Source organism: Anser anser (assembly GCF_964211835.1).
Source record: "Anser anser genome assembly, chromosome: 4".
NCBI classification, from domain to species: domain Eukaryota; kingdom Metazoa; phylum Chordata; class Aves; order Anseriformes; family Anatidae; genus Anser; species Anser anser.
Window position 1 is genome coordinate 31,348,501 of NC_139724.1, and position 12,398 is coordinate 31,360,898.

The 12,398-nt window shown below is 37.8% G+C and overlaps 1 protein-coding gene across 7 annotated transcripts in view; it reads right to left on the reverse strand.

Annotated features, from left to right (window-relative positions):
- Nucleotides 1–12,398, reverse strand: part of GRIA2 (glutamate ionotropic receptor AMPA type subunit 2) — a 106,440-nt gene that overhangs the window by 64,784 nt on the left and 29,258 nt on the right. Inside the window, exon 1 of one of the 7 annotated variants that reach the window (XM_083833734.1) lies at nucleotides 665–1,502. The exons of the other annotated variants lie outside the window; for them this stretch is intronic. Within the exon in view, the coding sequence (XP_083689860.1) occupies nucleotides 665–716 (52 nt within the window). The 5' untranslated portion in view covers nucleotides 717–1,502. Of the gene's footprint in view, nucleotides 1–664; nucleotides 1,503–12,398 lie in introns of those variants that run through there. 7 annotated transcript variants of the gene reach the window in all.

The window sequence follows — 12,398 nt, forward strand, 5'->3', positions numbered from 1 at the left end:
GTTAGACCTCTTCCATTTTAAATGCAAATCCTTACATAAAGTTGCAATATTTATCTTGAGTGTTTATTAAGGGTATAGCTGCTCCTTGTTGAACAAAGGCTTCTGAAAAAAGGCTGTTAATTTTCTGGATAGCTTTTCTGTTTAAGTTACTCCAAGTCCTTGTTCTATCCCAAATCACAATGCTCTTGCTGAGACAAAAACAACGCATTACCTCCCCACACACTCATGAACAATTGTTTTCCACCCACAGCAATGCCTAAATACTTTCTGAACTTGCTACAATCCAAGTGTTAATGTCTCATAATCCACCTTCAAACATGTATATTAGAATTAACCACCAGTTTACACTTGGATCCCTAGACAAGAAGACTTGGCCAGCAGCACTCTACAGCAATCTTTTGTGTTAAACTACTTTAATGCCATGTGTAAGCAGGTGACAAAAACAATGACGCTGTCATCTCAGGATTGCTGAAAAGTAAAGAAGCGTTATGCTAGTACTGCTGACTCCTAGGATGCTATTACATCTCCTGTCACAGGTTGCTTTTTGTCAGTCACCAGCCAGTGGTCTTAAGCATAGATGAAATAATGCTGCCTACGAGAAACTTGGAAAACCATAGACAGGGTCTTTCCAGAAGTACCCATGCCACCCCTATTAGAAGCAAACCTGAGTATTTGGAGCCCCATATTCCAGTCTCCACCTCAGTTCCTCCCCTCATCCTTCCCTCCCCTGACACAGGAGAGATCTGGACCCATCAGGCCTTGCCCAAACATCTTTGGGGTAATCAAGGTCAGTCTGGCCCACGTTTGAGTTAAGGTTTCCAAGGTGGCTGCTGCTTGGAGGCTGTCTGGGCATTGCTCTGCCTGTGGGAGGGGGTGTGTGACTGCCTTCCCATCACTTGCTTTTCTCTTCCCTTCACTTATTAATCTGTCTGTATCTGCACCCACAACTTTTCTCACTTTAGCTCTTCCTATTCTCTTTCTCTTCTGTGGGTGGGAGTGAGCCTGCAGCTCTGTAGGTGCCTGGCTACTAGCTAAGGCCAACTCAGGACAGGGCAGAAGGTGTTATCCCACCTTCCACAGGCAGGACAGACTTTTAAATAAATACCACTGGCCTGTGCTCAAACAGGTGAAGGAGCTCTGTACCCTTTCAGTGACACAAACACGCAACCAGCATACTCTCCAGAAAAGATCTGCTTTTTCTTTCAAAGTGAACGTCCATGCTGACAGGACACAAACTTGCCGCACCTCTCTTCAGTAGTTACTTACTGCTTATTGACAAAACAGCTCTCTTGGATTAGCACAGCAAGCAGCTCTGCTTACAGTCTTTACACCTGGTACATCAGTCCATATGTGTTATGTGTCATCTGGGGAAAGTGAGTGATATCCTCTTGATCTCCCATCCCGCACCAAACAAAAGACAAGTACCTAACACTACCTCTGGCTGAGTAAGTGACGCAACTCATTTCCACTTCCAGCACTGGCAGCTTGAAAGCTGAATTCCACAACACATGTATTCAATCCCTACCAGTATTATAAGATAAAAAGAAAATCATTTTCTATTTTTTTAAATGATTAAGAAACATACAACACAGACATGAGCTTTCATTTAATTCAAACAGGGCTGGCTGCATATGAAAACAAAATTTCTAACACCAATCTTGAAAGTAAAGACACGATGCACACTAGCAAATATTAAGCTATATGGATTGCCATAAAATCAGGATCAACTTTAAAAGTTCATCAGCAGTGATCAACATTATGGTTGAACACTGAACATCCTCAGCGCTGGGTTTCCCAGATGGGAAATTCCCATTAAAGATGAGTGAGAGGGCACCCATGCAATATAATAAAAACTTGTTAGAAAATAAGCATTTAGACAGTCACAAGGCAAATACTTGCAAATATTTTGGATCATTTGGTCTCTGAGGGCAGGAAGGGAAGGTATTTCTAAATATGTAACAGTGATACAATGAATAATGCTGAATACGTAGTTCTTTTGGGCTGGTTTGTCATCTTACATTAAGTCTACAGTCATTCTTATTGCTGGAAGATGTTAGTTTTTTAATAGTGAATCACAAGCAGTTCACAGTTATTAGATTAAAAAAATCGTGATGATTAGGACTCAAACCATTGAAACATTAAAGAGAAATTTAATTAACGACATTAGAAACAGCAGCCAGGATTCATTTCTTTCAACCTCTTCTATATGAGCTGTTACTTTTGGGGTTTATGTTGTCCTTTCTAGAAATACTCTTTGGCCTACTTAGCAAGAGGTCAAGAATAAAATATGCCAGTTTTGTAATCACTTTTCTAGAGACACTTGCTTAGACTGGCAAGTATTTGGGGATTATGAGAAACAGGGTAGATAATTAAAGTTACCTGAGAAGTGTTATATAAGAGTTCTCCTTGTTCCTATATTAACTAATAAGCAAAGACCTATTTTGCGCTGGTATTCCAGAACACCAAAAGTGTATCCTAGCCTCTTCCAAATGCTAAAGCCCTGATTTGTTCAACAACAACATAAGTTTATGCCTGGAATGAGAAATAGATGCCTTGTCAAAGGAGGACCAAAACTACTTCACAGAATTCACTTGTCCAATTATTCCATTGATAGCTACATTAACTACAGTGATAACCTCCATTGATAACTACACCTGTTGCTGCTTAGGCCTTCCTTTTACCATGATGTACTCACAGCTTTCTTTCTTTCAACACCTTCTCCATTATGCTATTCTGATTTGTCTATTAATTCTATAAGAGGGATGACCTAATATTTAGCCATGGCCATTACTATCTGTCCAGAAATAAAGAAATATAAAAAACAAACATTCTTTGCCTCCCATCAATGAGCATATTTCTGTGATACATACTGTCATTTTATACCTCATATCTAAGACTCAAGAAGTGTCAACTAAAGGGTACATCTGAAAATTCAAAATATAAAAAAACCCCTGCAAATATAATTAGCTTTACATTATGAAGTGATCCCAGTTTAGGAATGACAGACATTCATTTTTGTAGTGACTGAATAATTGAATCTTTAGAGGCATAAAAGTCACTTTGAAATACTTGTATTTGAATGCATAGACTTAGAACCTATTCCTGATCAAGTTTTTTTAAGCCAAGACTTGTTCTCCAAAGGGGCAGTAACAAACCCAATCATTGTTACATGCAAAGACAATGAAATTGGAAAAAAGAAAGCTAGCAAAATGCTTATTTATTAAACTTATAAAAGCATATGTGTCACAGTACTTGCATGAAAGTATGGTAAAGTCATAAAGATATGACTCTTAAGGTTCTTCTAACATTTCCAATAACTTCTGTATTTGTAAATTAGTTTTGATGCTCAGTCTCTGTCCAAAGGTGAAAATTGTGAAGAAAGTTTTCGCCATTCAATGCTTAGATTTTAAATATTCTCAACATTAATGTGGCTTCACATGTTATTTTGTTACAGTAACTTATTTTACTGTAGTGCTAACAAAACTGTTCTAATACTAATATAGGGAAATAAGTCTTCAGCACATATTATTTAATCACATCCAATCATTCTCTTACTTCTAATGGAAAGAAACTACAGCACTAGTGTGAAGCAACCATCAGGCATAGCCTCTGCAAAAGAGGAGCAAAACAAAGGAGTGCTGGCTGGCCTAGGAAGTTGACGGATGAGTCGGAAGCAGCCAGGAACAAGACACAGAAATCGAATGCCCAGTTGTTTATTTTAGCCTCTGAAAGGCAACATTAAGAACAGACAGTAGAAAGTAACCACAAACAATAGATTGAACAACAGCAGCGAAAAAAAAAAAAAAAAGAACTACAGCTGCCAGAAGAATTCACATATGATTGAAACTGCATCAGAAAATCATTATGAGAATAAAAATGTATTGCTTCCAAAGCCATTTAGAAAATTGCAGCATAGCAGAAAGCATATTGTATGCATTTTTATAGACTACAGAATTTTTTCGATAGGGGTGTTACATATAGTCTCCATGGTCTCTTTTACACATTCAGATTATTCTGCTGCGTTCTAGATGCAAGTGGTAAATTTCTACTCAGAAGATTGAATGAAGAATAGGGAATCACTTAAGTCCATCTAAGGTGCTACCTGGAACCATGGAGGAGTATGTATTTAACAGCACTACTTGAGATGCAGGTAAGTTTTTCCAGGGGTATGGCAGGCTAACCAAAAATCAGGAAAACACAGTTCCCCAAGGCTCAAAGAAAAGCATAATAACCAAAAGATGAGATGATTGGCCAAAGCTTCATTCTAGAATTCAATAAAACATGGACAAAGAAAACAAAGGCTGGCATTTTAAAATCCTAAGGTATACTTTAGCAAAGCTGAGAGGCAAATCAACGCCAATTAAAACATCAGTGGCAATCAGAACTGAAAATATGCTATATTTCTGGATAACAAAACAACAAATAATACAAAGACATTTCTTTATGTCCTCCTTTATGATATTTTAAACCCAGCACCAAATAAACATGGATTTTTATTTTATTTTTCAGCATGTAAGAAAATACATATGCCTGAAATTACAGTCATGTAATACTGATCTAAACCGTGTCTTCTTTGCAGGCTGTACATACATAAATTCTGGTAAAACAAAACAAAAACAGACTTCACTTGGACAGATGAGTATCAAATGAAACTGAGATCACACACAGAAAAAGGAATGGAATGGACTCAGTGATGAGTTCCTCATCTGCACATTCAGTGTAAAAGCACAAAGTGCAGCTTCAAGCAAGAGCTAGGCTGCTAAAGAAACAATCCGTAACAGAAAGGAGGCCTCTGTTTTGCACAGAGACAAAGAAGGAAGTTCTCACAGCCTTAGAGAGTGAAGAAAGCAAAATTCAAATCCTGAATGTTGAATGTCAGTAGAGGACAGTTATGGCAGAGCAGGTACCAATGATGCTTCTCCACCTTTTCTGAAAGCAAATAACTGAAGGCCACATTTCTATGACCTGAAATGTTCGGAGACTGTGTGACCGAATGGAACTTTCCACACCACGTTATTAGCAAAAGAGGCTTTGATCATTGTGCAAAATGAGAGTCAAAACCTGGGCTGCTGCAGCACAAAACCAACTCAGAGACCAGGAGAGGCAAATTAATTTATTTCAACCAGTCAATCATGCTTCACACTGAGAAAAGAAACTTTGTGCCAATATGGGATATTTTAGGCAAGTACAAAAAAGCCTTCAAGAAGTTAGGGGCCATCTGTTAGGAAAGTACATGATGGTATGGCACAGCTTCTCTATATGCTAATGCTGCAATAATGAAGGTGGTAAATAAACATCATGTTCAGATTGAAACAACAGGTCAGAAAAAGCAGTCTGTTTCAATGACAGTTGCATTCAATTACATATTGCTTGGCTGTGCACTATAAGCATTTTAAAATCTTTTTCATTGCTGTGACAATTACCATGATGCAAAAGAAATCATTGCAAACACCACCGAAAGAACCACGATAAAACAATTATGCTTTTATGAATAAAATAAGATCTCTGTAATAAAATCAAAATGCAACACAAGTCTTTCTGTGAAGAAATTGCCCACAATCCAAGGAACCCTTACATAGTTCTTTCTCAGAGCTGTTAGGATGCTAGTGTATTCATCTAAATCACCATTCCTAGCAGCCAAAGGGGGTTACAATGCTTCCTGATCCCTGAATCTGGTGACCTGGAAACTCTGTTGAATAACAAATGTAATTTTATCTTGTCTCCAAAACACAGGAGGTTCTTCAGGATGATCCTCTACACTGCCTCGCTTCATTGTCTCCTCCCACCCCTCCCAAATAAAATCCATGCTATTTCCACTTCATGAAATTTAACTTTCATTTATTTGTTTCCTTCAGATCTAAAAAATCACATTACAAATCTGTCTGCCTTTGTCATTGTAATTGGGAAAGGTACAAACACAATCTTTCAGTAGCATAAAACTTGTCATTTTGAGTGTCCAGCAAACTATTACCTCCTAGATGTAGGAGCCAGTAATCAAATCTAAGAGGAAGCTACTGGCTTTTTTGGCTTGCCACACTGCAAGCCACGGAGAAATCAGCTCTTTCAGAGCTAATAAAGTTTAAGAGTTCTTAGTCTGGGCAATCAGAATAATTCTACTGAATGCAATGGATCCAGTACAATTTACCCTTACTGAAAATGTGGTTCTCCATTTTCAACATGACAATTTTCACAAACTTTTCAAACCAGAAATGTTACATACAATAGAAAACTCATCTCCTCTTCCCCTTAATCATCTCTGTTGAAAGCATCCCTTTTCTACACTTCATTAAACTAATCATCTTCCAGTTCCCATGAAAATTGTGTATTTGAAAACCTGTAAAAGGATTTGGAAAAGGATAAATCCAGCTTGGTAGGTCCAACTACATTTTATTAGAATGCCTGCAGATAGTTATTCAATTTATGAAACTTGTTTTTCTTTTAAGCTAGAAGGGCCAACAGTCACTACTTAGATTGTCTAGTCTTGCTCTACAACACTCTATGCCATCTAAAACGAATCACGGGTTCAACGCTGAGTCCCTCTGTTACAGGACAAGGATAGGTACGAGAAAAGACCCTGAGGCTGTCTTGTAAAAGGAAGGGAGGAATGAATCAGCGTGAGTCTTAAGGAAACTGCTAGAAGGAATAAAGAGGATTTCTTGAGGCAAGGAAAGTATAGCTGAAAACATATAAGTGATCTGTTACTCTCAGAAGACTTCATACTATAGTTTTAAAGGAATAAATTGTTATTTTCCAACTGGTCAATTGTGACCTGCAATACACATTATTCTGAGGAAAAGTCATAGGTTTAGTCCTAGACATTTATTGCTTACATATCTCCTTGAAATGTTGCAACTGGGAGCCTACCTCATTCACACAATACGCTGCAGTCTACACCTTGTCACTTCTGCACAGCTAGCACTGCAGCATCCAGCTTTACTGCGACTTGCTGTTATCCCTTCCTACAGTCTCAGTCCCCCCAGATGGCTGAACCTGATTTTAAAATAAATCATTTAACTGGAAATTTTGGCGTAAGATACCTCTGCAGAGAAGATCTTACACAAACCAATGGTTAACGTAATAATAAGTAAGCTTCATGAGACCTCAGTTCTCTGCCTAACAACCTTTACCCCCTCATAGCAAAACCTGTGGCCCCCTTCCACCTGGAAGAATTTCCGTCCCGTAACATTGCAACCTAAACCACTCACCCACAGCAAAGGGTCGGTTACACTTGCATACGATTTTTTTTCCCCCTGTCTTTTCAGGTTGTATTTCCCTATACAACATTTAATCCCTGTAACTTCTTACAGATCTATGACATTCACTGGGATAATTAGCTGCTTAACTAACTGCCAGGCTTTATTTGGATTTACAAATGGTCTAAAACTCACATCACACACCTTCCTACCTGCATGCCTTATTTTTCCAATGTGTGTTGAAATAACAGAAGCATTGTTTATTTGTGAAGTACTCAAATACCAGTCAATAAACATTATTAGTAAAACAAATCAGAAATACAGTGAAATCCTCCTAATTAGGACACCCTAGTGAACAGCTTATTGTCCTGATTATACAACTCTTAATTAAGAGAAGAGTTTATTCAAAAATAAAACAGCATGGAGAGCTTTAAAATGATAAAGTAAAACGAGTACTCATTGCAAACACAGGAAGAAAATTCATATTCCCTGCACCTCCTCTGTTAGTTCCTTTAATCTTCAACAACTTGATGCATTTCTACATGCATTGAAAGTTCCTAAATTTTAGCTCCTATTTAGGAAATTTCAATTTAGCACAGGTGGAATAAGTTCTTGCTTACCAAAACTTACAAATATGTCATAAAGGATATTACCAGCTGCTTTAATAAAGCAGTGATTACGCCTCTCCTTCAAATGGAAAATACTACAATACTTGCTTCACAGCAGCAGAGTTAATGAGCTCAGGTGAAGTTCTACACTGTTTAGCCTCTATGTTTTACCTCTGTTACCTGAGCATCTACATTGCACACACATGCACATACACCTTATCTTGAAATAAAATTAAAGCAATTTGTAGAGGAAACCTGTGCCATGTCTGAAACCCAGCGTGAAAACATCTTGCCACTTAGCACGCTGATAGCATCTGAGGGTCAGTTTCTTGATCTCCAAGTTCTCCGACAGATTCTGTGTAAATGTCAAAAATCTCAGTCTTTTTGCAGTTGGCTTGACTCCCTCATTTTCCATTACAAGTAAGCCATCAACTATGCACACTATTGCATTTTGAAAGTTGAATGGCAAACCACCTTCAAACTTCTTAGCTGTAGGAATTCTGCACTCAGAGATGCTACACTTAAGTACTTAAAACCAACAAACCCAAACAACTCTAAAATAAAAAACAAACTAGTAACAGGTACTGCTGTCACTCTGCTGGAAGTGACAAGGAGCTCATAGATGACTTAAAAATTGTAAACCTAAAAAAATGAAAAGGAATCACATGGAAAATAAACAAGCTAGCTCTGTGATTTTTTGGGGTAATGCAGAGATAAAAAATCTTGCACAAAAACCTACGTAGAATCCTGCACACCTCCAAATTATGCCCACCTGATAGCAAACCTTCTGTTATATTATGTATACTCCCTTCCTGTGTAAAAGTTTTGCAGATGCTTTCAAGATTGCTAGATTGGGGTTTGTAAGAAGGTCCCATCCACACATTCCAACTGCTGTCTCCACGATGTGCACAAGAAGTCACAAAAAACTGAAAGACATTGCATGACTTTATAGTCACCAACAATACATCTTCCTCTAGCTGAAGAGAGCAGACCTGAATGTCACAAAATTGTCTGCTGAGCATATGAAAACAAACTCATTTTTGGAAACTGAGCTTTTTCACCAGAAGGATTTGTTTGCTTTAAAAATTTATCATAATTTGACTCAGATAAACAATCATTAAAACATTTACCAGTGCTACTGAGTAAATACTATAATACTTAGAAATTGCAAATAAAGCTTTGCCATTTCCCTTGTAAATAGTGACATGAAACTAACACTTAAGATTTTCTAGACACAGCGTTAGACAAAACAATCTTTTTTCCAGGCACATTTACGTACCAGAGACGTAATCTCACTTTTCCCTTTGTGTCAAGTATCAGAATAAAGTATTTAGTACAAAGTCTCATTCCAGAAAACTGCAGGCTTTTGAAGATGCAACAATTTATACTAGCTGATGATCAATACTGTAGCATTACTGTCATTAGAAAAAACTATCATCTGCATCAGAAAACCAGATTAAGGATCTAGTCCACTTGAAGATTGATTCGCTGTATATACTGTGCTCTGATAATTCATATTGTGCCTTTAACTATGTGTATGTCAGCAAGCAGTACAGATGCGCAGAATGAAAAGTCAGTACTGAGTATCAAGTGTACTTGTTTCAGGGGTTTTCCTCTGGACTAAATTCAGGTCAGCTCTGTGGACTACAGAAAATGAAATGCCCACTAGCAGATTCTGGAAACGCACCCTCCAGTTTTGTTCCATTCAAAAATAATTTGTTTCTTGTGCTTCAAAACCACTCCATAACGTGACAACCAAGCAGTAAATTCAGGGATGATTAAGTGATTTCCTTCAAAACAGCATTCTTAATCCAAACTGAATCACTCAGGTAGAGTCACCCATGTATTTTCAGCACACATGAAAGAACATTCCATTTGGATTGAAGTAAAATTTTATCTAATGGCCTATTACTAGAACTGGTTATAGTAGACTGCATAGGTTTAGTGACAGTTTAACATTTCAGGTTCATTCATTGACAACATTCTAAAAAGGATTTTTCTTGAAGAATAAAAGTATTAAGCTTCAAGTCTTCTTTATCTCCCTGTTTTTAAGAGGTGTTTAATTTTTCACACAAACAGGTTACATCTGTTCCCACAAAAAAAAATGACATTCTGTTTATCCATGTTGACAGCTTGCATAGTCCTTACATTAGTGTCTGGTTTGGTGTTTTGAACTCCCAGCTCACTGAAATAATCCTAAAAGGTGATGTTCCCCAAAGAAATATTACTTCTCTTTTCCCGTTATTTTTAAACTCATAACATTCAAACATGGGTCATGATTTGGATGTCTGCTTCATGAGGTGAACAGAAGGCACTGGCAAAATACAGTAAACCATGCTGTAGATCTTGTAGACTGATTTGTTATCCTTTACAAGAGGCTATTTAAAATCTCTATCACGAGCCAGTTGGAGTGGTTGCTATGCACTGCAGACACAGTAGTCCAGTCTTGAGTAATTAGACTTCAGGACTGTAAAACAGGACTGAGCTACTACAATCTAAAAAATTACTAAAAAATTACTGTGCCTCAGCTCTACCAATATCCTGTGGTACTTTCGACAAATCATATAGACTTTGTGTCTCAAACTGTTTTTATTTGCAGGCTGAACACACTTCTTCCCTCCTCACAGAAATACCAGAATTTTTGAATGACACAGGTAGTATTGTTTCATTGAGGAATACAAGTTGCATGGCTAAGAAACAACAGCTCGATCACCTGCTGAAGTTGAACAGCTAAGACTTTTGTTCTATCCTAATATTGAAGGGAAAAGTGTGCTTTCTAGTGTTTCCCCTACCTGAATTTTGCTAACTCTTTCAGATTTTGGAGAACACGGTCGGGAGACTGTGTTTGCTTGTTCCAGAACTTCTCCCATAGTTAGATCAGGAACCAACATTTAGATTGCTCCAAATGATGATGATTTAAAATATTATTTATTTCTGTAGGTCACACTTATTATATTCAATGGAAATGCTATCTATATTAGGATAACATTGTTCAGGGAAATAGAGCATCTCATACTGTTTGCCCAGAGTAAACAGTTTTGCACATACAGCATACAGCGTCAAACTTTTAAAGGTGTTCCTACAAATACACCTGATCAACATGTAATGCAACAAAATACAGCATTTTGTAGCATATGGCACACAAAGCAGTGAAGTGAAGGGCGTGCCTAGATCTCAGCTGTGGCATGCCACCTAGTTTGCTCTGTAGCATTTATTTAAACATATGGTTCATCCTAGGCGGCATCCACCACTGAAGCACAGGTGTGTATTCTTTCACTTGAATTCATGACCCGTGCGACAAAGCTACGATCAGCTCTTTCAGCTGCATACTTTATGTCAATTCTGTTGTATAAGTTTACTTAGAATTTACTACAAGAAACAAATGGAAATTCTACATTACACCTGCATGTGACAAAAATACTTAATTATATCAAGCATTGTTTAAACACTTTTCCCTTTGGAGAACAGGGCCTAATTAAAGCTCTTTGACAGTGCTATAAATCACGGAACAAGGATGCTGCGTTTTTAAAGGACAAATTTATAGTGCCTGACCAACAGCAAATGGGTTCCCCAACTTCCTCTGAAACAAAGTCATCAGTATGAAATCAAGATCTCATTTATTCTGGCTTGCTTCTAATGGTGGTAAACCTGAACATTTCAGCTCACATGTTTTCCCTAGTCTTGGATCTTCTATTGTTCTTTCTTCAGGACTGTTTTGCATTGTGAACAAGATCTGCCCTATTAATTCACCCTCACTTGCTTTCCACCTGGCTAGAAGCTGTTTAAAGAAGTCAAAGCTTACTAGCCTCTGTCCCCTAAAGGACCAGAAATTGACAGAGAGGCTTCTGCATTTCAGACAAACACTGCTGATTTGTTACACAGGAACTCTGCTGCTTCATAACTCAGAAAAGGCTCAAATCCATACAGACTTTTTTGCTGCTCTCTATGTTAAGGCACTCAAAAGATGTTGTAGATATTCTCATTTAAACTATTACCTAAACCAGTATTGGGACTTTTTTTTCATCCAGCTCTTGCACCTTTTCATAAAGCATCATTTTTATCAAGCATTCTTTTTTTTGGAGATGCTGTGAAATGCTTTGCCCTGAAAACTAGAAATGCCTCAGTTCATCCTCTATGAAACACAGAAAACAGACAAAGCTAATTTCAGAGTTGTCTTAAGCAGAGCTGGCATTTCAGTATCTGAAATTATCATTGGAAATGTTTGCTAGAACCACAATTTTATTATGCAAACGTATGAAATATAGTAACAGCTTAATCTTATTCTCATTGGAGTCTTTGGAAGTTTTGCTATTTACTGAAACAGGAAGCAGATCAAACACTAGAAGCTTAATAATGCAAGCTCACTTACCATTGTGCAAATAGCTCTTGATTAATTCAAAGTACTGCTGTAATACACAGAAGAGCTCTATGAAGGAAGAACTGAAGCCTTACTCCGCACAGGGGCGGAAAGCTTTCCTGCCACAGAAACTCTGGGAGTGATCCCTCGTGCCTCGGTGTGCTGGTGCTGATCAAAGAGCTGCAGAAGGGGCTCTGTGCCCAACACCCCCGGGCACAGGACCCCTCAATGATTCATGAA